General features: G+C 43.1%; 1 protein-coding gene across 1 annotated transcript in view; it reads right to left on the reverse strand.

Moving 5' to 3' along the window:
* Positions 1 to 227: 227 nt before the first annotated feature.
* Positions 228 to 25477, reverse strand: part of SLC35F2 (solute carrier family 35 member F2) — a 29558-nt gene continuing 4308 nt past the window's right edge. The window contains exons 2-8 of the mRNA XM_048495275.1: positions 21504 to 21679; positions 19785 to 19912; positions 14847 to 15006; positions 10901 to 11057; positions 7859 to 7911; positions 6511 to 6665; positions 228 to 768 (exon numbers count right to left, since the gene is read on the reverse strand). Coding sequence (XP_048351232.1) covers positions 520 to 768; positions 6511 to 6665; positions 7859 to 7911; positions 10901 to 11057; positions 14847 to 15006; positions 19785 to 19912; positions 21504 to 21679 — 1078 coding nt within the window. The 3' untranslated portion in view covers positions 228 to 519. The remainder of the gene's footprint in view (positions 769 to 6510; positions 6666 to 7858; positions 7912 to 10900; positions 11058 to 14846; positions 15007 to 19784; positions 19913 to 21503; positions 21680 to 25477) is intronic.

Here is a 25477-nt window from a genome sequence, read left to right on the forward strand (position 1 = left end):
CCAGAGGCAGTTGTGTAGGGCGTGCTGTGGTCCAAAGGGGGGAATTCAATAGTTCCCTCCCTCGCTTTACAGCGCTCAGCCTCTCTCCCTACTGACCATCTGATCTCATCCGCAGTATCTCACTTTGGCTTTTCCACTCGTCAACCAGCTTCCTGCCAAAGAAATCCTGCAGTCCTTGGAAATGTAAACCTTGGAAACGGAAGAACTTAGTCAAAACAAGCCATTAATTTATTTGGAGTGCAATTGTTTTTAATTAGTTGTGTTGTATTCTTACCAAAAATAATTATTAGACTTTTCCCCCTTTCTACTACCATGCCAATTTGTCATTCCTCTGATGGCTCAAAGGCCAGATTATTTCAGAATGTAACTTTTAATGCAGATTATTCATCTTTAAGGATCTCACCCTGACTATCCCAAACACTGACATGAGCACATATTCCACGACAGGCCCTCTAATGTCCACTCTCTCATTTGAGGATATTTCCAAGGTCAGTCTCGCACCTCTGAGCATTCCCTGCTTCACAAGGCCGATGGTCCACTGGCCAGCACTTGCCCAGTCCCGTTTTCTTCTTTGTTGTGCAGTGCAGGTGAGGAGGCTGCCGTATCCAGATGGTTCTCCTCCATTTTTAAGGCAAGGTTGTCAAACCCAGTACTGGCGGTGAGTGGCAAGCTGGTCGAGGCAGCCTCTGCAGTCCGGGTTGGTGTGGAGCAATACAGGATGAATCCCACCATGATAATACCAAAGGACAGGAGATAGAGAACTGAAAACTGACAGATGCAAAAACAGAGTTTAAGATTATTAATAACAATAAAGTGAAGTCAAGTTGCTACAGACTTAAGGCGAATCCTTGAAGTGCCCCCCTTGAACTGGAGAAACTCCAGGTAGTCTCCCTGTTTCTTTTAAGGCTTCAAACCAGTCAGATGGGATGGCAAATTAGGTTGGAGGGACACTGTGTCTGTGTGAAGGGGTTAACCATTTACCTTGGCTCCTATATACTTTGTGTAGCTTTGGGATTAACCGCTTTGAGAAAGGACTGGGGGGGGGGGGCACTCTATCAAAGTAACACCAGGGGAAAAATATCTAATAATTCTTTCTCTGACTCCACAGTCCCAGTCTAATAATTTCCTTCCCTCTGGGGAAGTTTTTAAGACTTTAAAAAAATATTGAGGTGTCATCAAAATGTGAAGTTCACTCTTAAACTGCAGCCTGGATCCCTTTTCAATAAATGTAATGTTAAATTGTCTGGTGGAGATGCCACAATTTCATGCCATGTAAAATGTTTATTTAAGGAATGTACAGGCCTCTTTTAAACCGATGGGCCCATAAGAGTGTGCAACATAAACTATGAACCTCTCAGGATCCTGAAGTAAAAAAACACAAATAAACCCACCATTCCCTCAGCAAATTCTCCACAAGTGCACATGCCTCATTTCTACACCGCTCCACTGTTCCCACAAACGCAGCAGAAAGGGGCACAACATCATTAAAACATTAATAGTTTTGTAGTATTTAAAACCATCAGAAGCCTAATGACACAGACTAGGCCAAACTCATCAGACTTTGGAAGCTAAGAAGGTTGACCATAGTCATGATTTAAATGGGAAGCCACCTGGGAAGTCCAGTGTTGCTTCACAGAGGTAGGCCCTTGCCTTGAAAACCCTATAGCAGGGGTGTCCAACTCTGGCACTTCAGATGTTCATGGAGTACAATTCCCATCAGCCCCTGCTGGCATGGCCCAAAGGGGTCACAACCCACAGGTTGAGAACCACTGCTCTAGCACATTTTTAACCTGCCCTCCTTCAAGGAGCTCTGTGTGGTATACACCTTTCCCCGTTTTCCTTCTGCAACATGCCTGTGAGGTAGGTTAAGCAGAGAGAAAATGGCTGGCCCGAGGTCACCCAGCAAGTTGCTATGGAAACGTGGGGACTTGAATAAGGCTCTTCTAGGCCCAAGTCCAATCTGGCTCTAGCTAATGTGCTTTGCTGCAGTTACTCAAATGAAATTTCTGCTTATGATTAACATGCAGGTGTTACTTATTTCTGAACTAGTTAAGGTCCATGAAAGGTAATAAGCAAAGGGATGAAGGGTTCCAGTCAGTGGTGGGATTCAAGCATTTTAACAGCAGGTTCCCATGGTGGTGGGATTCAAATAATGACTGTTAAAAAGTATTTAAAAATATTTTAATATCACTTTTTATTAAAAAATATTAATACCTAATCATAATTTAAATTTTAATAACAGGTTATACAGAACCTTCGGAACCCCCTGAATCCCACCTCTGGTTCCAGTGTTTTTCTCAATGCCAAATCCCATTTATAATCTCTGCGGCCCTAATTAGCCAACCTGGCTCGCCATCTGCCTGGGTGTACCTAACTGCAGCACATCTGCCAGGCACAAAGAAAATCCCCAGCCTCACCCTCAGCATCTCTTGTTTCAAGAGCTCTCGGGGAGCTGCATTTCTGATTGGCACCTTGAAAAGTAGCTGCCGGTCGTAGTAAACAAACATGCTGACATGAATCAGCATATGTGGCAACTTCGTATGGCTACATATGTTCATTAGTGATGCAATCACAAGAGGTATAGGAGCAGAATTGATTTTCCAGCCCCCCAACCCCTGACTTTCCAAATTGAACATAAGATCCAGCATTGGAAAGGAACTGGTATTGTCTGCTCTGACTGGAAGTGACTTCCCAGGGTCTCAGCTAGAGGTCTTCCTGGTCCTTTTAGCAGATGTTGAGACTTGAACCGAAAGTCTTCTGTGTGCAAAGTAGATGTTCCACTGCTGAGCCACAGCCATTTCCAATGGCTGGTGAGCCCACCTTGCTTTAGTGTGTCACAAGTTGTACAAGCCTGGATGAATGCACGCAAGGGCTTCCCTCTCACTTCCGTTATGTTTGAATAATTCTCAGTTTCTGTCCACCCCTTCCACTTCACTCTGAACTTTGTTGGTACCTATCCAGAATTCAAGGTGGAAGATATTATTGGAAATTAATGAATGACAACAGTTCCTTCCCGTCCCATAGAAATGCTGTCCAGATACACCCTGCAGGTTTCTTGTTGAAATCCCATGGCTAGCTGACAAGGTTCCTGGGCTGGCTGATTTGCATGATATCAAAAGCACAGTGGGTCCAATTAATAAGGTGCCATAAGAACATATAAGAACATAAGAACAAGCCAACTGGATCAGACCAGAGTCCATTTAGTCCAGCACTCTGCTACTCGCAGTGGCCCACCAGGTGCCTTTGGGAGCTCACATGCAGGATGTGAAAGCAATGGCTTTCTGATGCTTTTGCTCCCGATCACATGGTCTGTTAAGGCAGTTGCAATCTCAGATCAAAGAGGATCAAGATTGGTAGCCATAGATCGACTTCTCCTCCATAAATCTGTCCAAGCCCCTTTTAAAGCTATCCAGGTTAGTGGCCATCCCCACCTCCTGTGGCAGCATATTGGGAGTAAGACCAATCACACGTTGCGTGAAGAAGTGTTTCCTTTTATTAGTCCTAATCCTTCCCCCCAGCATTTTCAATGAATGCCCCCTGGTTCTAATATTGTGAGAAAGAGAGAAAAATTTCTCTCTGTCAACATTTTCTATCCCATGCATAATTTTATAGACTTCAATCATATCCCCCCTCAGACGTCTCCTCTCCAAGTGTGTGTGGGGTGGGGAGCATGGAGAAGGCAGAAAGGAAAGCAATTCTTCCTGTGGTTCCCCTTCCCAATATAAAAATGCCACAACCAGTATGCGTAAGATATTCACACTGGGCACACCTAAAGCAGAAACGGGCTCCTCTGAGTAAGTTGGTTGACGTTTCTGATGCTTTCAGAAAGCAGCACTGCTATTCTATGAGGAATTAAGCATACTGTGCTTAGACTGGAGCACAGGGTTGCACTGTAAGACGAACAAAGTCAGGATGAATGGGAAAATCTGCAGATTTAAGAGAACATAAGCTTTTATATTATATATGGATATTCCCTCAGACAAAGCCAACTAAGCAATTCTGAGAAATGAAGAGGCTTATACACTCTTATGCGAACAAAAGCTTATGTAGGAAAAATTACATATGATTACATACAATGGACATAAATCACAGCAGAGCATTCATCCTGCATCGTCTGTATGAATGGGCGGCTGTATGAATGGGCGGCTATCTTCCCAGTCCTTCTGTAGGAGATTTGTTAGGTAAAGATGCTGGAGAATGATCCCAGGATCTTACGAATGCAAATCAGGCGCTGAAGCACTGAGCTATGTTCCCCTCCTTTGCACTTTCCCTGTTTTGCATCAGGACCTCAAAAATCATCCCTGCTCTGTGGGCTGCTAACAGCCTCTTGCAAGGAGCAAGTTCCGACAGAAGCACAGTGAGATGTTTCTCTCCATCTGCATCAGAGTCGAAGCACAAAAACAAATCAAGTCCTTCAGATGGGGAACGAGTTCTGGCTTGCAGGCTTATCGACTGCAGTTCTGCTGGGAAAAGTCATGTTTTTGAGTAATGAAGCTAAGCTTCTTAAAGGCAAAAGCTCCCTCCGCATCTCCTTAAAGACGTTCCAGCAAGTCAGCTATGCAAAGACGGCGTGGAAAATGGGCTTCCCGCCAGTGAAAGTGACATTGAAACATGTACTGTGGGGAAAAGTCCTATAGAAGGATTAGCGGCCTTCAAGAGATAATCAGAGAGGAAATTTTAGCTGAAAGGTCCTTCACAAGATCCACAGCTGCTTCGTTGCGTGGGTGTGTGGCGTATATAAACACACTGCCGCTGAAAGAGAAGGGCCTGTGGGAAGATGGTGTGGTAAGACAGATAATATGATGGGGAAAGTAATTAATGGTAAGATTTGTGTCCGGTAGCACTTTAAAGACCAACCAGATTTCCAGGCTATAAGCCTTTGAATGCCGAAGCTCCCTTCATTAGAGTTTTGATTCACCTTACTCCCTGGAAATCTTGTTGGTCTTTAAAAGAGCTACTGGACTCAAATCTCATTCTTCTACTGAAGACCCAGACACTGGGATATTTAGGGTGGGGCAAGCCAAGTGTGAGCCCCACTGCTACTTGTCTATGGGCACACAGCCCCCCCCCCTCCTTTGCAAAGCAGGAAGCCGCTGCCATTCAGAGGGCTGGTCTATCCATGGAGACCAGGTCTACTGACTCTGCTTAATGGCAGGTAGACCAGCCCTCCTGCAATTGAATGTAATACAGCGGCCTGGCCTCTGTGGAGCCAGGTCTGCCAATTCTTAACAGTGGGTAGACCAATCCTCCAGAGAGTTGGTCACCCACAGCTGAAAGTAATGAGTAGACCTGGCCTCCATGAAGAGCTGGTTAACAGTGACTGAAAGTAATGGACAGATCTGGCCATGAGAGAGATGGTCTTCCAAGATGGTGAAGGCCTGTTAGATTGGAGGGAGGGGGGCAATTTCAGTGCTTGTCCTGGGAACCACTTTCTGCAGATACACCCCCAGACACAGGTTCAAATCCCACTATCCTATGGATGATTGCTGGGTAATCCTCTTTTCTCTCTTGTTTTCTCTCTCTCCACAGCCCACCTCACAAGTTTATTGTGATGAGGATCCTGTCACAAGACCCTCGGAAGAAGGGGAGCAGCTAAAAGATTTTGAGGTGGGTTTGGGGAGAAATGTTTTAGGCCGTGTAAAACAGGTGAGGCTGTATCATCCTGGCTACAGCCCTGGATGGTGGGCTGCATTTAGCCTGGGGTGGATGCGGGGGACAAGGCGTATCAGTATAATTGGGCAGCCTATCCACAGCAAAACAATAAGTATCGCCTGGCTCTCAGTTGGTGAGGGGAGCCGGCTTAGTATGCTGGAATCATCCAGAGTATCTCAATATTATGGTCTAAATGTTCTGCCGCTAATTAGCTGTATTCCTGCAGCTCCAGCAGATACCCTGATTCCCAGCTTTGCAATCCCATCAAAGACCTCCCTCCATGCAGTGGAAATGAAATGGACATTTTAAGAGCTCTGGGCCTAACAAGGAGCAATTAACTGCTTAGCCATCATAACCAGCAGAGTTAACTTTTCTCCCTTGTCAAAAATAATCAGGAGATGGCCTTTTTACATCGGTAATAAAAGCACTAGGTTCGGTTAAAATTGTGGCTGTATTCTACAGTTCTGCAACAGCATAGGAAAAGCACAGTATAGGGTAGCAAGCATAAAATTCAGCAGCTTGACAATCTGAAGTTACATTAAAAAAATAAGTGTCCAACTCTTATAAAGCTGTGATGATAGGCGAGCCATGCCAGTTGATATCCCAGATGCCTACAAGAATGGCTAAATAATATCTCCATGAGATGGGAAGGTATTCCATGACCTGGACAGATACCTTTTTGCCCCCCCAAAACCAGCAAAAACGGGGATAAACTATGCAAAAGAGTGCTAATGACAAATGATGCAACATAAATTATGCTAATATAAGCAGCAGGGTTATGCTTTCCTTGGCACAGATTTCGAACTGTCAAGCAACAGAATTTAAGCCTGGCTGCAAATGGGGGGAGGGGGGGCTTACCTTGTAGTCAAATAAAAAGAGTCCAAAGAAAAGACTGTAGAGGTCAGCTGTCAGAATGCCCAAGTTGACCGACGTGGCACTGGTAACTCTGATCACTATCGGCATAAAGCTGTACAACCCGAACATGCACAGGGCAAAAGCCAGAAACAGCAAGACTGCAAGACAAGACAGCCTCTTAAAATTAAAAGATAAGGAACTCCAGTTATAAGAAAAGGAGAAAATGATAAGGAAAAATATTCTCAGAGTCCTTTAAACTCGTGGATGTGAGGCACTACAGCAGAGGCATAGCAAGGGGGGAAAGCGCCCGGTGCACTGGTGCATCCTCCGCCCCCGCCCTGGAACACCACCGCCCCATCCCGGAACACCACGCCATGCCCTTGGAACACCCTCACCACACCCCCGCATGGGCACGCACCCAGTGCATCGCACACACCCTGCCCCTTGGAGCTACGCCTCTGCATTACAGAAACCCCCCATCCCAGTGCATTTGGAGACCGACCTGCTGCCCCTCTTACTTATGACTAAGATCATCTGTTTGAACATCTTCCAGAAGGAATCTCAGGGACTCTCCCCTCTGGGCAAGCTTTTGGGCACCCCAGTTAAGTGGGAAGGGAATTTTAACATCCCTTTGATTCTCAGTTTTTAAAGTGGTATTCTAATGTTGTTGTTTTTTTAAAAAACATGTTTCATATGCTAAAACAACCCCAAAAGGGTTTTCAAGGCAAAAGACAAACAGGGATGGTTTGCCATTGCCTGCCTCTGGGTAAAAACCCTGGACTTCCTTAGTGGTCTCCCATCCAAATACAAACCAGGGCTGACCCTGCTTAGCTTCCCTGCTCCGATTTGATGGGGCTACCATGGTCAGATATGTGTCAAGTGAAATAAATAAGATTCAAATGAACTGAGTGCTGTCCAGAGTTAGCCATGTATACCTACGTTATGCTGATATTCATCCAATAGGCAAAATTATCTAACACATAATGGTTTTAATCTAATATTTCTCTTCCTACAAGCTGCAGCCAGTGCCACCCTTCAAAAGAGAAAGACTCATTCCACTAGCAAAAATCACTCTCCATCAATGGATATCTTTCTCCATTGAGGGGAAGTTTAACAGAGGCAAGTTTAATGGAAGCGACTCAAAGCTTCGCAAGACTGATCATGTGATCAGAAGATGGGGGAAACATACGAATTCAGAGCCCCATCCACTCAGAGGGTGGTCAGCTCTCCAAAGCCAACCTCCACCCCATCCTCTCTCACCTGTTTTTTACAGACAAGTAATAAAACTGAATGAATGCATAATACAAAAAAATTAAAACCAATTCACTGGAGCATTTTGCTATACGCTTACCGATTTTCCAGTTCCACTGAATATTCGCTATGTCTTTATGTTCCACAATGCCTCTAAAGAGAGGGCAAGATGAGGAAAGGGAAGCGAAAGAAGAACAAGGTCAATATTACTATTTTGGTTTTATCATTATTAACATGCACAATAACAAATTATTAACCCAATCCAATTTCCATCAAAACAATGCACTTTTAGGGCCCTGCGGGACTTGAAGGATATCCGCAGGGCCTGCAAAATGGTCCTGTTCACCCAGGCTTTTCCATCTAGTCAGCCGGGGAGACTATAAAGTATACCATCTGTTGCCTCGGCCTCTCATGAGCTTAGTGGGAGGGGGTGGGCTGCCAGCCATCTGGTTTTATCTGTTATATGTTTTATTCAATGGGCCTTTTATTGAAATATGGTATTGCTGTTGTATGCCACCCTGAGCCCTTCAGGGGAGGGCGGGTTATAAATAACCTTGGGTCATATCTATATGCTCCTCAACGGATGACCACCCCATCAAAGGGCTCACAGAGTGGCTTCTCGGAACAGGAGAAATGGAAACCACAGCTCCCAAACTCTGATGCTGGACATGGACCTTTAAGTGAGAACCTGTGCACCCACTTACAGGGAGCGTCATTAAAACAGTAGGATCTAGTTCTGAGGAAACATGTCTAGGATTGTGCTGTAAACTTCCCAATGAAGCAAGAGAGCAAGAGTCATAGCTCCTCCCACCCCTTCTGTCATTGGTCCAGGCATGTACTCCTCTTGTTCCCGTTAAGTGGCAAACCTGGAGATTTCTTTGCTGCAGGAGGTGAAGGTGACTCACGCCTCGTTTGGGAAGTTATACATTCACCTTTGGGCTAAATATTTAAGAGACTGCAGTGCTTCATAAAATGTAGGCCCTTTCAGCCTTGTTGTCAACAGTTTGCCTAAGTTTAAGGAAGTTGAAGAAAGGAAACAATGTCGAGAAGTCTGAGTGATATATGAGAGCCAAAACATAAAAAACATGAGTTAGTTCACTTTCAGTCTCTGAGTCGTGAGCTAGACATTATGCTTCCTCTGGTGGCTGGTTTGGAACCTAAAAAGGTTGTGGGAGGTAGGAGGCCAGGTGGCTTTATCTCTTTCTGTCGCTGACCCCTGGGACAAGTTTAGGCTCTGATGTAACTCTTTCTCACATTCTTTGGGAAAATGGGAGGGGGAATTGTTTCTGGATAAAGAGGGGTGCAAAAGCCAGCTCTGGCAGAACTGGCTTCTTGCAAGCTGAGTGCTTCGTTACCTTTCCAATAAACACTTCTGATCAACAATGAGCCTGTTTATTGATTCAAGAATCGAGACCTAACAGGATTCAAACCTGGCCTGCTCTAGTCCTAGTCTAGCCACTAAACCATGCTGGCATTCAGACTGAATGACAGAACATGGTTTACTGACTCTGGTTTAATCAAACCCTGTTGACTCCAAAGGTAGACAGTCTGCCAGTTTCATGGGAGTCAATTGTAATCCAATGAAGAGGCCTGCACTGTGAATTAAATTAACCTTTCCCACGTGAGAGTCAATATCGCTTCGTGTATAACAGACTTCTCTCTGTGATACACCTCTGAAGATGCCAGCCACAAATGCAGGTGAAACGTTAGGAACAAGATCCATCAGACCACAGCCACACAGCCCGGAAAACCCACCACAACCAGTATTGCTTCATTTGAAAACATATTTAACACAGACTGAACACACTGTCAAGTAGGCCTGTCACCTGAAAGAAATTTTAAGACCACCTTGGTGGATTTAATTGACTATATCGTCATAAATTCATCTGTAAATAAAAGAGTAGTTATAAAAGAAAAAATCAGGCTGTAATACTAAGGACACCTTCCTGGGAGTAAGACCAAGGACTTAATTCTGAGTAGAGCTGCTTAGGAGCGCTCCAATACTTCCTTTGCTTCCAGATGGTGCATATGTATGTCATAGCAAGCACCACCCATCCTCAAAAAGAGTGAGATACCTTTTCTATTACAGTTCGAAGGTTTTTGCTTAAAATTTAAGTCGTTCTTTAGCTACCACAAATTCCCCTTCTTCTACATTTCACTTCCTATTTGTTTTGGCATAGCATTCTAATAAAACAGTACTAAATTAAGGGATTGACTCCATGCCTTAAACATCATAGGAAGGGTACCTTATCTAGGACCAAATTTCTTTGACTTCAACTGCTGAATAATGGGGCAGAAGTCAGCAGAAGAAACTGTCCCCATTATGAAGAAAGAGCATCACCTTGATGGGTTTCTGCCCATTTCTTCAAGACACATTAGCCCTGCCCGCCCCAGCCCCCCGGTAAAAAGGTGTCAAAATTAACTGGAAAAGAAATGCCCCAAGATCAAAATTATTAAACCCACAAATAGTCTTTAGCCATGCAATTCCCTCTATGAAAGTGAAGGCTATTATGTGCAGGAGTAGCCATTACAGAACTCACAGGAGTAACCATTTACAGGACTCATTTCAACCGGCTTAGACTGGAAGAGTTCTCTTTAGGACTGCACTGGGCAAATTCCAAAGGTTAGCACGGTCAGAATCCAAGCCAATGGAGTCAATATACACACTGTTTATGACGATGCTCACTAAGTAATCTGGGGGCCACCTAATGCTCTCTGACATGCCACCTGTGTCTTTTCTGAGCACTGCTCCCAGTGTGACAACTGCCTCCTGTTTCAGAAAAATGGGCAAGACTTTTTTCCCAAGGTTGAGAAACAGCCAGAAACAGCTAGAAGAACGGACCTCCCATGAGGTGCAGGATTCATGCCAGGTGTGGAAATAAGTGTGGCTCTTGGTTGATGGAATCTGCAAATGCAGCACTCCCTGAGCCACAAATGGAGTACTTCTGGCCTATAAAAAGGAACTGTTAGGGTAGGTCAGACTAATAACTAAAAACATGAGGCGCCTGTGCTCCCCAGTAGGCTATCTGCAATGTTAACGCTGAATTAACAGCACCCCCATTAATTCAGGAAAGGAAGAAATCATTCTGTGGTATGGATGGTTTTCTTAATTAGAATTAAAGTACATATAATTGATCCTTACAGCTGCAGAGCGCTGATAATAGTCCCAAATAAGCCCACCATTCCTAGAAACTCCACTCTGCTCAGATTTTTCACAATGTATTCCTCACTCACATTCGAAATGGCATACAACGAGGCGCCAAGAAGGACTAAGACATCTCCAATCACCACGTTGCTTCCTGTGCAAAAAAAATATTAATCGAGAAGACTGTTGAAAAAACAAGGATTGTCAAATGGTAAAATTAAATACATAGATCGTGTTTCCATTTGAACTGGGATTGCTGCAAACTGACTCCTCCCTTTCAGAACTTTATCCCGCAATAGTCAATTCCACGTGGTCGTTATTTTATCCAGAAGTTATCTATTTTTTGGTTTCCCCCCTTTTTCACTTCCTGTCCCCGTTTCCTATAATCTTGTGTATATTATTTTTAACTGCAAATCACCTCACTACATGACAGAATTTTCTCCTATGGGATTGCCCCATTATTAAGAACATTGTGGCCTGCTTTCTGAAACTCTGATTTTAAAAGTGCAAAGTCTTCTTCATAGCCTTCCTTCTACTTGCAGCTGTTCCACTAGAGAGAAAAAAGTCACTTGAGTTTAAAGACGTCTCCCGGGGTTGGAAAAGGCTTCAGGCTTTGCTGACCAGTGTGGGAGAATGCAAACTACTCAGCAACAGCTTTTTTAAAAAACTAAGAAACCGTGCTTTGACCTATCTGGGGTTGGTGTGTGGTATGTTTAAAAAGATTGGATGGTGTACTGGTATGTATAAGTTTGGAAATTTTCATTTTTAACCTTAATATGTAAAGTGAACCTTTCAGAAGGTTTTTTCCATACAAGCACACCATTTTGTAAAGCTGGTATACAGAAGTGTGAGATAAAGGCCCCTTTAAAAAAATTAAGTGACATTTGTGTGTGGGTAATTTCACTTATAGATTACAGAGTCTTGTTTTAACTTACCTACCATCTGCAATTAGCTATCATGACTAGAAGCCTTTGATAAATTTGTCTTCACTGAATTTGTATAATGATCTTTTAGAGTCATCAAGCTGGTGGCAATTCTGTAAGATTATTATGCGTTGTGTACTTTCTCTTGGTCATGACTATTTGGTCCATTGACATTATTGAATCTCCCTCTCTCTGTTTTCTCAACACTCCATGTATTATTTCTGTATCAATTATTTTTATTATTTATTAGAATTATATACCACCCCTCCCCTTCTGGGCTCTGGGCAGTTATCATCTTTTCCTCCCCCCAACATTAAATCCTCTTACTTTTTCCCCCTTCCTCATAGGGGAAGTTCTCTACCGTGTTTCCCCAAATATAAGACAGTGTCTTATATTAATTTTTGCTCCCAAAGATGCGCTATGTCTTATTTTCAGGGGATGTCTTATTTTTCTGTGTTCTGTTCGTCGGGCATGCTTCCAAACAAAAACTTTGCTATGTCTTACTTTCGGGGGATGCCTTATATTTTGCACTTCAGCAAAACCTCTACTATGTCTTATTTTTTGGGGATGTCTTATATTTGGTAGCACCTTGACCATTTTGGGGATGTCTTATATTTGGTAGCACCTTGACCATTTTGGTTGCCCTTTTCTGCAAAGTCATTTATTCTGGGGGAAAACATAAAATATTTATCTAGATCAGGCCACTTGCTGGTTTTTCTATTCTGACAGAGCTGATTCTTATAATATGGTGGGAATTTAAAAATTGTGTTTGAGGAAAGGCGGTAGTGCTCAAACTGAGTGACCAGAGAGGATCTGTATATTATTTTGCGTGTGTTCATTTTGTGTTGTGTTGTTCTGAATGCTCTATTTGGATTTTGGGAATTTGGTAGCATTCAATGAGCGGTATAATTTATATAAAGAGCAATAGAAATGTAGAAGAATCCGGCTGGAGGCCATAAAAAGGGAGGTTGACCTCAAGTGATCATAAGTATGCTTACAGTGCAACCCTAAGAACGCTTTCCTGAAAGTGAACCCGTTAAATAGAGCTGAATAGATCTGCTTAGGATTGCACTGTTAGTTGACACCATCTCAAAAGAGACAGACAGACTAGAACAAAATTTCTAGTCCTTATGTTATGGAGGCACGCTAATAAAAAACTGAAATTCTCTGAAAGGGGAGATACGTCTATTCCTGTTGTGTGCACACAGTTACAGAAAGCCATTTTGTACACCTATAATTTTTAAGTGTTACGACTACATAGTATACCTCTATGCAGACATGCACAACAGGTCCTGGAATGATTTCAGTGGGTTATTTTGCAGCAGTAAAGTACAGGTTGAATCAGCTTTGCATGAAATTGCAGGCGTGATTAAATGTGGCACTTAAAGCATTGTCTGCATTACCTGGTATCTGTCTGATAATGCAAGCACACAAACCTTAGATTGCACAATAAAAAGTCTTTCAGCAGTGTATTTTATGATACAATTGCCATCATAAAGAATTTTGATGTACCACAATATACTGAGACAAAATGATGTCCATGAAATTAATGCTGGCGCACCGAAGCATAATCAAAACAAATTGCCATGTTTCATGTGTGAAATGCTGCTTTCAATGCATTACTTGGAAAGACAGGATAAACTCATTATTATTTTTTTACTTTGCTATAAAAGTGTAGTTTTGCATAATATTAAATAGTCTGATGGCGGGGGGGATTTATTATTAAGCTGTTCTTTTTTAGGTGCACATCACAAAGAACAGCTCAGAAGTGATTTTCAAATAATCACCCTGTTCTTCCAGTTGAAAAACATTTTCTTATTGGAACTGTGGTTTGGTAAATCCTTCTTATAATTCCAAACCAAAGTGCAAAAGCTTCACTGTATGGCAAATGTCTCTTGGTATAAATATGATTATGTAAAGAATGTATGTACATCTTTATACTTAGCTTTTCCTCCTAATGTCACCCTGCTTCCATTTGATCCTCACAACAACGACCTTGTGAGGTAGGCAGTGTAGAAGTGCGTGATTGGCCCCAGGTAACCCAGGTCCTAGTCTGACATTCTAGCCACTAGCCAACACATGTTCACAATGTGGAAGTAATGACAACAAGCTACGGCAATGCATGCATAGAGGGGCCCTTTCAGTGACTTTACAGGAACAGAATGAGTTCAGGTTTAACTGTCTTTCTGATGAGGCAAACGAACGCATTATATGCAAGTATGAGCTTGCGCAATTTCTCTGTTAAATGGTGTTACCCAAGCAAAGCTGCTACACAATAAGCATGTCGAGACTGGGTGGGTACTGAGCAAGCTAAGTAATTAACAGTGCAAACCTTGCGGGGGGTTCAGAAGAAGTACGATGCAGCCAACAAACATTGTGGAAACATTAATTTAGATTTTAGTTGAAATCTAGATGCATCGTATGAATACCTGTGGGAGGAAGTCTTATTTTTGTTGGGCCCTGTAAGAAATCCAGCATTGCATTTTTCAGACCCTCCAGTGTTTCCTTTGCCTCTTTCCTTCCCTCTGCCTCTTTTACCATTAATAGCCTAATTTAGCTGTCTGTGAAAATCAATAGATTGATCTTAATAAGAGCTGGAACAAGTTCGGCCATCTCTAAAAATTCCTAAATGGATGCTGAGAGAGTCTTGCTAGCATCAGAAAAACAAAAAGGCCCTGGGGCACAGAATGCCCCCTGAGACAAGCAGCAAGGTGGAGAGTCATCCAGGCGTGGAACGTGGCTAGATATCATTCAAATACTGAAGTTAGAGGTGCCAACTTTTTCTTCAGCAGGGCTCCAAAAGCAAAGAGTCAGCAAGTAGAGGGTTTCCCATCATCAAGCTGGTACTGCTGGGAAAAATGCGGATCCAGCAATACATAGGCAGAAACATAAACAGGTTTAGTATTGCAAACATAAGAATCCTAGCACTGATGCACACCAAAGACTGACACCCAGAAGAAAAGAATCAGTCCTTTGTCAGTGCCATAGGTCTCATTTCATCAAATTTTACCAAACCTTACCTTCTCCTTCTTGCCTCCCAGCTAATATATCTGCCCCGACCATGGTCCCTACACCCAGAAGGCAGACAGCAACGGCAATGAAATGGATCAGTTTGTATCTTGCACGAAGGATGAACCATGATAAAGCCATCAGCACCGGAATCCCAAAGCAGTCAAGGAGCTGGCAAAGCACAGGAAGAAACACATCCCAGTCTTACAAAGAATCACAAGTACTGATGTCTCGAACCAGATAAACAAATGGGCAAGACATGGTATAGGATCAATACAACAAGCAAAAAGTTCATTAAGTTTAAATGGGAGGTTAGAATTGCAGATAAATCTCAAGCCATTGAGTTTCCCTCACACATACATATGTAGAGATTTAGGCCCTTTCTGTCAACGCAAAATAATGCATTTTCAATCCACTTTCACAATTGTTTGCAAGTGGATTTTGCTATTCTGCACAGTAAAATCCAGCATTGAAAGTGAACTGAAAGTGCATTATTCGGCATGTGCGGAAGAGGCTTTAGTTGTGTCTAACTTTGCCTAGACTTCAGCTTTAAATTCAAGTCACGCAAAACATTCCTCCTGAGGTTTTACTTCAATCAAGTCAAATTAGCGTAGTGCTGTCAAACCAGTTATTTTAAAATGGATAAAATTCATTTTATTGTTTTAATCCCTCTTTTTATGTACTCAAAATCAGCCACAGCAACCAAATTAAAATATATTCATAATGCAATAAAAGAAAACCACCAGCACTAATTAATCTTTATAAATCACTCTTCTTAATCCAAATCTTCCTTTCTACTTGTTTTTGGGTTTTTTTGCCAGTGGCATGTATTCCTGCAATCACAGCTAGTTTTGTAGAATTTGAGACGCCCATGCATGGCTCCCATCTGCTTATGAGCTAGGATGTCACACAAAGATTTATCTGAGATTTATCTGCGCCTGTTTTTAACAACTTTTGTTGTTTTAATTTCTATTCATTCAAAGTAATTGCTGCTATTAGATTTTAATGGGGTTAAGTTATATTTTTGTATTTATTTGATGTCATTGTGAACAGCCATATAGTGAACCGCCTCGAGCCCTTCGGGGGTGAGGCAACCTAAAAATCGAACAAATAAATAAATAAATAAATAAATAAATAAAGTCTCAAGAAATATAGGCAAATTCCAAATTGGAGCTTGGGGAAGAACAAGAAGAAGAAGAGTTTGGATTTATACCACACCTTTCTCTCCTGTAAGGAGACTCAAGGTGGCTTACAAACTCCTTTCCCTTCAATGTATTGTCGAAGGCTTTCACGGCCGGAATCACTTGGGTGCTGTGTGGTTTCCGGGCTGTATGGCCGTGTTCTAGCAGCATTCTCTCCTGACATTTCGCCTGCATCTGTGGCTGGCATCTTCAGAGGATCCTTTCCCTTTGTCTCCCCACAACAGACACCATGAGAGACTAGCCCAAGGTCACCCAGCAAGAATGTAAGAGTGCAGAAACACATCTGGTTCACCAGATATGCCTGTGCCACTCAGGTGAAGGAGTGGGGAATCAAACCTGGTTCTCCAGTTTAGAATTCACTTGCTCTTAACCACTATACCACACAGGCAAGTGAGTGAGAGAGAGCGAGAGCGAGAGAGAACTTGATTACCTGGCCTCTTCTATCTTAAAACTCCTCCCACAAAGGTCAACCCATTCCTGACTGAATGTTTGTTCCAATATAAAAAGATTAAGTTCAAGGAAGATGCGCTCTTAAAAATATTTATTTACAAAAATGTGAGTTCATGTATGTCCAAAGCACAGCAGCAACCATTCTGTCTTTTCCTGCTCTATTACTTCTCTGTAATTCCTTCCCAACAATCAAAATCACAAAGTCACAATTCTTCCCTAATAATCCATGCTTCTCTCTCTCTCTCTCCATTTTGTGCCTGCTTCATATACAGTTTTCTCTTAAGAAGGTTGTCTCAGTGTTTTCAATGGCCTCTTACAACAATCACACTCTTCTAGGCTTGGTTCTCAACAGTAAATTCTTAGTCAAAACCAAAAGGCATCTTGGTTTCATCCAGGATTGAATTTTTTAAAAAAACTTCAAAAGTGACTGTGTTCTCCACAAGGTGTTTATTATCAGAGCCAAATGTCACAATTAAAAATGTTGCTGGCAAACAACTCCCTTCCCTATGTTAGTGACTTCTTTTAAAAACAGGAAGCCCTTTGGGCAGGGGCATATCTACAGAAAGCAGTGCCCAGGGCAAGCAGTGAAATTGTGCCCTCCCAAACATCTGACACGCATCTTTTAGACTTTTGATTGTACTGACTCACTATGTATAATCTGCTTTGTGAGAAAGGTGGACTATAAATAACATTAATAAACAAATAAAATCCCCCAACAGCATCACTAAGGCCCCTTCCGCACATGCAGAATAATGAACTTTCAACTCACTTTCAATGCACTTTGCAGCTGTGCGGAACAGCAAAATCCACTTGCAAACAATGGTGAAAGTGGATTGAAAGTGCATGTGTGGAAGGGGTCTAAGAATTTCATTCCATAACAACTCTATAACAAATCAAGCAACAACTCTATAACAAATCAATCACCTATCCAGCTGCCCTCTTAGAAGCAGTCCCTGTGCTATATTTGCAGTAACATTTTCAAAGACCAGCAACAAACAGTTCTTCAAGTACATCAAAAGTAGGAAGCCATCTAGGGAAGCGGTAGGCCCGTTAGATGACAAAGGAACAAAGGGTGTGCTAAAGGATGACAGGGAGATTGCAGAGAAGCTGAATGAATTCTTTGCATCTGTCTTCACCCAAGAGGAGGTGAGGAAAATTCCTGCACCTGAACAAAGCTTCTTAAGAGGCGAATCCGAGGAACTAGTGAAGATAGTGGTAGACAGGGAAGAAGTTCTGGAAGCCATTGATAAACTAAATGCTACCAAATCCCCTGGCCCAGATTGCATTCACCCAAGAGTTCTTAAAGAGCTCAAGCATCAAATTGCTGATCTTCTCACTTTAATATGCAACTCATCCCTGAAATCAGCCTCCATCCCTGAAGACTGGAAGATGGCCAATGTCACACCAATCTTTAAGAAAGGATCTAGGGGGGACCCAGGAAATTACAGGCCAGTCAGTTTGACATCTGTTCCTGGTAAATTAGTTGAATCTATCATTAAAGATAAAATTATAAAACATGTAAAAAAGCAAGACCTGCTGAGGAAGAGTCAGCATGGCTTTTGCAGAGATGTGCTGTCTTACAAACTTACTAGAGTTCTTTGAGGGTGTAAACAGGCATGTGGATAAGGGGGAACCAGTGGATATTATCCACTTGGATTTCCAAAAGGCTTTTGACAATAGTCTCCTCACCAGAGACTATTGAGAAAACTCAGCAATGAAGGAATAAGAGGGGAAATCCTCCTATGGATTGAAAACTGGTTGAGGAACAGGAAGCAAAGGGTGGGTCGTAAATGGGAAGTTCTCACAATGGAGAGATGTAGGGAGTGGTGTCCCCCAAGGATCCGTTTTGGGACCAGTGCTCTTTAACCTATTCATCAATGACCTGGAAGTAGGGGTGGATAGCGTGGTGGCCAAGTTTGCAGATGATACCAAATTAGGTAGGGTGGTGAGAAACACAAAAGACTGTGAAGAGCTCCAAGCAGACCTTGATAAATTAGGTGAGTGGGCTAACAAATGGCAAATTCAGTTCAATGTAGCAAATGTAAAGCAAAATGTACCAAAATGTAAAGTGATGCATATAGGGGCAAAAAATCCATACACGCTACAGGGATCAGTGCTATCAGTCACAGGCCAGGAAAGGGATTTGGGCGTCTTAGTTGATAATTCCATGGGAATGTCAACTCAATGCATGGCAGCTGTGAAAAAGGCAAACTCTATGCTGGGGATAATTAGGAAAGGAATTGATAATAAAACTGCAAAGACTGTCATGCCCTTATATAAAGCAATGGTGCGACCGCACTTGGGAGTACTGTGTTGAGTTCTGGTCACCACATCTCAAAAAGGATATCGAAGAGATAGAAAAAGTGCAGAGAAGGGCAACGAGGATGATTGAGGGATTGGAGCACCTTCCTTATGAGGAGAGGCTGCAGCGTTTGGGACTCTTTAGTTTGGAGAGGAGACGTCTGAGGGGGGATATGATTGAAATCTATAAAGTTATGCATGGGGTAGAAAATGTTGAGAGAGAGAAATTTTTCTCTCTTTCTCACAATACTAAAACCAGGGGGCATACATTGAAAATAATAGGGGGAAGAATTAGGACTAATAAAAGGAAACATTTTTTCACACGTGTGTTGGGAATATGCTGCCACAGGAGGTGGTGATGGCCACTAACCTGGATAGCTTTAAAAAGGGCTTGGACAGATTTGTGGAGGAGAAGTCGATCTCTGGCTACCAATCTTGATCCTCCTTGATCTTAGATTGCAAATGCCTTAGCAGACCCGGTGCTCGGGAGCAGCAGCAGAAGAAGGCCATTGCTTTCACATCCTGCATGTGAGCTCCCAAAGGCATCTGGTGGGCCACTGCGAATAGCAGGGTGCTGGACTAGATGGACTCTGGTCTGATCCAGCAGGCTTGTTCTTATGTTCTTAAAGCCTCAGGACTCAAATTGAGCGGCATTCTGTCTACCTTCTGACGAAGCACAAAAACTCTTTTCTTCCTTGTCCTACTGTGCAAATCTAATTGACTGTGGCGTGCCAAACACACTCAGCTCCCATTACAGCTCCACTGCTATCAATGTGGGAAGGCCACATTGGATATTAATTTTTTCTCAGCATTGTAAAAAAAAATCATGACTAAAATAAAAACATTTTAAAAACGAAAACCCTCCCTTCCTCAGTCCATGGATTGATTTCCACCCATTATCTATACTGCCCTCTCCATCTCATCCCCTTGCCAACAAAACGTTTGTGCCACAACAAATGTCTTTAACATTCTACAGGATCCTTTAGATCTTTTTACCTGAACACTTGTTAAGGTGGTGTACTGGTAGGCTTTGACGATGGTGTAGTTTGCTTCAACGTCAACCAGCCCCAGCAGAATGTACTTCCACCATTTACCCCTCAGGATCTTCAGGAGGCTGTCGCCGTCTGGAAACAAAGAAACACACATACGTGTCTGTGGGAAGCAGGACTAACACTCACACTTCCACTGTGATGAGAAAAAATGGCTCAACTCCAAACCGTCTAAGTCTGGCAACTTTCAGGGAACATTTTCTACATTGCAATGTTTGCCATGGAGCCCTCTAAGCATTGCAGAAGATACTGCACATGCACACACCGTCATCCTGCCAGGTTTCGCCTCCCACCTGAGACCTGGGCACCTGCTTCTGTTTAGATCCCACCCCCGTCCTCTCCTTTTCTCAGACCCATTATCAGCTCATTAGCCAGCTGCTATTGCAGTTCTCTCAGTATGTGGAATGTAGGTTGTTTTGACCCTGGTGGGGGAAGGTGGTTTCTCCTTCCAGGAGACTGTGGGACTGGACAGGTGCCCTCCCGCCTTGGGAACTGGTAAGGAAGGCAGGGTGACAGGACAAAGAGGTGGTGTAGGGTATAATGGTGCTTGCAATATGGGCTATGCTTAATAGTGGAAACAGAAGTCTAAATGCTCATTTCCTGTTGCTGTTTCATAATAAAGCAATCAACTGGAACCAGAGACTTGTTATTGAACAGTCCAGGGTGCAACACACACTCACAATGGACCACCCCCTACACACTGCTCAGAAGAAAAATGCCTGAAAAACTTCCATTGTCTCATCAATGTGACATCACTTCCAGTGCAGCAGTGACATAATTGGGCCAACACACTAGAATTCCACTAAAACATTTTGGTTTTACCATAGAATACCAGTGGAATTCTTGAACATTGCAATGGAATTCTTGAGCATTGCATCCCAATGCAATGACATCATTTCCAGAGTCATGCCAGGAGTGACATCACACTTTAGGAACAACAATAATTTGACTTTAACCATGCCCCACCCCCATCTCACCAGTTGCCAGTGCTTGGCCGGTGAACCTAGTCCAAATCCAAAACAGCCCCAATTGCACCTGGCAAATCATGTTTAAATCAGGAATTCCTGGCATATGTCTACTTGAAAGGACTTTTGGCACTGACAGACCTGGGAAGAGTGCATCTTGTAGTTAACACAACACATAGTTTGTGCAATAATGCTAAGGTACACTGGGCCTCTCCCATGCTCCACATAAAGAAGAAGTGTTTGGATTTATATCCCCCCTTACTCTCCTGTAGGAGACTCAAAGGGGCTTACAAACAATCCTTCCCCCTCACAACAAACACCCTGTGAGGTGGGAGGGGCTGAGAGAGCTCAGAAGAACTATGACTAGCCCAAGGTCACCCAGCTGGCATGTGTTGGAGTGCACAGGCTAATCTGAATTCCCCATATAAGGCTCCACAGCTCAGGCGGCAGAGCAGGGAATCAAACCCGGTTCCTCCAGATTGGAATGCACCTGCTCTTAACCACTACGCCTTGGAACAGGAGAAACTCAAAAGTTGTATTTAAGATGCCTTGACTCACTCAAGAACCTGATAACTTTCCTCTGTTCCCCATGGCATATTCCTGAACTACAGTTTGCATATGACTGCATCTACCTGATATGGTTGAAGGACAAGAGTTATATCAGTTCCCTAATACTGGGTGACATTCTATAATCTTCATACCTTTCCGAAAGGCCAGAGTTGTTGTATATACCAGAAGCAACAAGCAATAGTTGATAAAACTCTGCAGCATTGGAGTGTTTACACGAAAGCGTTCAGCCAAGTACTGGCTTGTAACTGCTGTCCCACATATACATAAGGAGAGCATCTGACCCAGGGCAAGTGTTTTCAAGATGCGCCTGTAAATGCAAACAAGAAGGAGTTTGGGTTATCTTTATACATTGCTTTGAAAAAAACACATGTCTCTTCACACCTTAGGCCAATGAAGATTCACTCAGCATCCATACACCTCTCCGGTGCTTCAACATCAGAGACTCTCCAACTGCCTCCTGGTTTTGCATTCTTCTCCCTTCCTCAGCAGAAGCTTATAGGCCACCAGCAAACAGCAGCGCAGGCCTCTGGCAACTGCAGAAACTCACCTGTTGCCCCCACAAGAGCTGGCTTTACCTTCATACCAGGGAAGTCTGCAGAAAAGCAAGTACTTCTTCACACAGAGCACAGTGAAAGTGTGAAATCTGCTGCCAGAAGACAGGGTGAGGGCTGCCAACTTGGAAGGCTTTAAAAGGGAAGTGGGCAAATTAATGGGGACAGAGTTATCAAAGGCTACTCATCATAGCGGATACCTGCTCCTTCCAGTACCACAGGCTGTATGACTCATTCCACCAGTTGCTGGCGAGTACAGGAAAGCTGCTGCTGCTGCAGTAATCCTGCTTGTGGGCTTCCTAGAGACAGGATGCTGTTCTTGATGGGCCTTTGGTCTGATCCAGCATGGCTCTTATGTTCTTAGAATCGCTATTTCCGCTCCCTCCCCCAGAGAGAAAGTATGTATGTGCAGCAAGGTAGAAAAGGCGCTTTCAATCTATTTCTCTACACTGAAAATGTTCTCTGTATGGCTGCAGGCTGCAACATTAACACGCCACAGTGATAGCACCATGAGAGAAGTTATACAGAAGCAGTAACGGAGGCTGATCGATCTCCTTCCTGAGCTAAAAATAATGAACTTTCCTTATCCTTGCTCTGTGGTTATCAAAATAGCCTTCCATCTCTATAACTCTTCAGCAATATAATCTGAATAGGATAAATGGATGTCATATGAAACAGAGCACACTTCACTGATTAAAACACTTTTGTCAAGAGAAATCAGATGTTTCAGAAGCCAGTTCTGAGGTTCTGCCTCTTTGCATGACCAGGAAAGAACCAAGGGGAGCGATTGGGCCAATGGAAGATCAGGACCAGGGAGACAGGGGCACTGCGGCATGAAGCTCCGTGAGACAAGGTAAACAGGCAGCAATCTGGGACACTGCTGAGGAATCAACTGGAGGTGTTGCTGTGGGCAGATAGGAACCAATGTGTTATTGTACATGAAGGTGTGCTGTGTTCCTTTGCAATAGATTTGCAGATCCTCTTTACGGTGGGGGGCTATCGGTCAATGGTGGAGCGTCTTTTTTACATGCAGAAGATCCCAGGTTCGGTTTTCTGGCATCTCCAGTTCCTGAAGAGATCCTTCTTCAGGTTCTCCCATTGTCTGAGATTAGGTGGGTGGCAATTCAGGAGGGGGCCTTTTCGGTCATGGAACCCAAACTCCAGAATTCGCTCCCCAGAGACTGACCTATCTTCTATTCTGTTGCCAACTTCTGCCAATGGGCAAAGACTTTTTTGCTTCATCTGGTGTTCTAACAAAAATACCTCCTTCCTGCCCTATGTTTTAATTGTTTTAATGATGTGTTCTTGTTCAATTTTAATAGTTTTAAGGCATGTTTTTGTTATGTATGTTTTTAATTTGTTAGCTGCTTTAATGTCTCTGATAAGGGAAGAAAACTAGAGTATAAATTTTGTAAATAAATAAATTCTTTCAACTGTAAATATACTTTTACAGTGCCATCCTAAGCAGAGTTAATGCATTTGGAAGGGCATGGGTCTGCTTAGGGCAGTACTGTCAGTCACCCAAGATGGCCATCTCTGCATATTCAAGTTCTTTCCCAGTTTCTCTCACAACCGAATACATCGGGTATCAACTTTAGTGTGCAGTTGCGGAAACACTTTTCTTAATGTGTCATAATGAATATTTCTCAGTTGGGTGAAAAAGATCAATATCGAGATGAAGCACTTTTCATAATAGATGCACCGGAGAGATTATTAATAGTAATTTGATTGCCTGTTGTGAAAGGGAAAAAAAAGATGCTGTTCTAGAATGTGGCGCTAAAAGATTTTGACCAAAAGGTTATAGAACAAAAAAAAAAAAAAAACTTCATAGGATATAAGAATCTTGCTTCAGAACCCTTCTCATATTGACGGAGAGATGTTTTCCACAAGGAACAGCAACCGTAGATGCATAACAAACATCTCCCTCATCACTAATTTCTCTAATTGTGCCCGTGGGACAGCTATTGATTCCCCCCTGTTCTTATCAATTATTTATTAGCCCGTAAATAGAAAAACAATTACCCGTCCCTTCCAAGGACTTGACCGCATCTCTCTGGCCCACTCTGCCATGGCAGTGGAGATTAATTGGGCTTGCTTTTAGGGTGAGGTAATCTGCTTGACCTCAGACAGACTTTTAGTTATTGAAGTCACACAGTTTGATTTATCTTCATGAACCACAAAAACTGTTAGATCACCGGCCCTGATTTGTTCCAGGAGGAGGAGGTGGTGACGTGGTAGCACAGCCCCAAGGTCACTCAACTGGACAGCACCGCTTCAGAGTGAGGGGATGAGTTCCAGTTTGCATGTTCCTTTTCACTTAAAAAAAAATAACCAAACTCCCAACAAACCCAACCCAACAAATGCAGGTAGAACCAGGGGGCATTCATTGAAAATGCTGGGGGGAAGAATTAGGACTGATAAAAGGAAACACTTCTTCACGCAACGTGTGATTGGTGTTTGGAATATGCTGCCACAGGAGGTGGTGATGGCCACTAACCTGGATAGCTTTAAAAAGGGCTTGGACAGATTTATGGAGGAGAAGTCGATCTATGGCTACTAATCTTGATCCTCCTTGATCTCAGATTGCAAATGCCTTAGGAGACCAGGTGTTCAGGAGCAGCAGCCGCAGAAGGCCATTGCTTTCACATCCTGCATGTGAGCTCCCAAAGGCACCTGGTGGGCCACTGCGAGTAGCAGAGTACTGGATTAGATGGACTCTGGTCTGATCCAGCAGGCTAGTTCATATGTTCTTAGGTAGGCACGGGTAGAAGAAAGGTTCTAACCTCCATCCCTCTGACTGCTGTGCTGGTTTGTATTTACAGGGAGCTAGTTTTGTTTAACACAAGGTACAATTTCAAAAAATGTAATCCCCCACCCCCACAGCTTGGAATGTGGCAGTGCAGCCTACAGCCTCAGGTATTTGCCATCTCATTTCCCTTCCTGCGTAAATCAGGTCTCAGAATCTAACCTAAGAGCTTGCTGTCCTTCACAAACTGGCTGAATTTGCTCTACAGAAATGTTACTTATTTATTAAGTCTTTATCCACACACCTGGAACACTTGAGGCAAAGTACATCATGCCCCCCTTCCCTCCCATTTGTCCTTACAACAGCCACCCTGTGAGTTAGGGAAGGCTGATACAGGGTGACTGGGCCAAGCTCACCAAGCAAGCTTCCATAAGCCAGCCCCCTCGCCACAATACCATGCTATGGCAGTAAGATATTTGTCTTCAAAGAGATGAGTGATTTTGAAGAGACACCCTGAAGCTGAAAGCCAATGCACAGTCCACTGAGTTTGATAAATGTTATTTCATAATAAACATGCATCGATTCTTTCACAGCCTGCTCCTTTGCCGGCAAAAGAAGACAGGTCTTGCCATAGTGCAACGTCACAGATGTTGTAGTGGGGTAGCAAACTCCCCAGCATGTTTGCTGTAAAAGCAATGAATGAAAATGAATGAATAAGTCAGAGAGTAGAAGTGAAAGATAAGACAGACACACAGAGGCACCATTTTAGATCCTCTGATTTCGTGTGAGAAGATTAATGTTCACAGAA

Source organism: Sphaerodactylus townsendi, linkage group LG04 (genome assembly GCF_021028975.2).
Source record: "Sphaerodactylus townsendi isolate TG3544 linkage group LG04, MPM_Stown_v2.3, whole genome shotgun sequence".
NCBI lineage: Eukaryota > Metazoa > Chordata > Lepidosauria > Squamata > Sphaerodactylidae > Sphaerodactylus > Sphaerodactylus townsendi.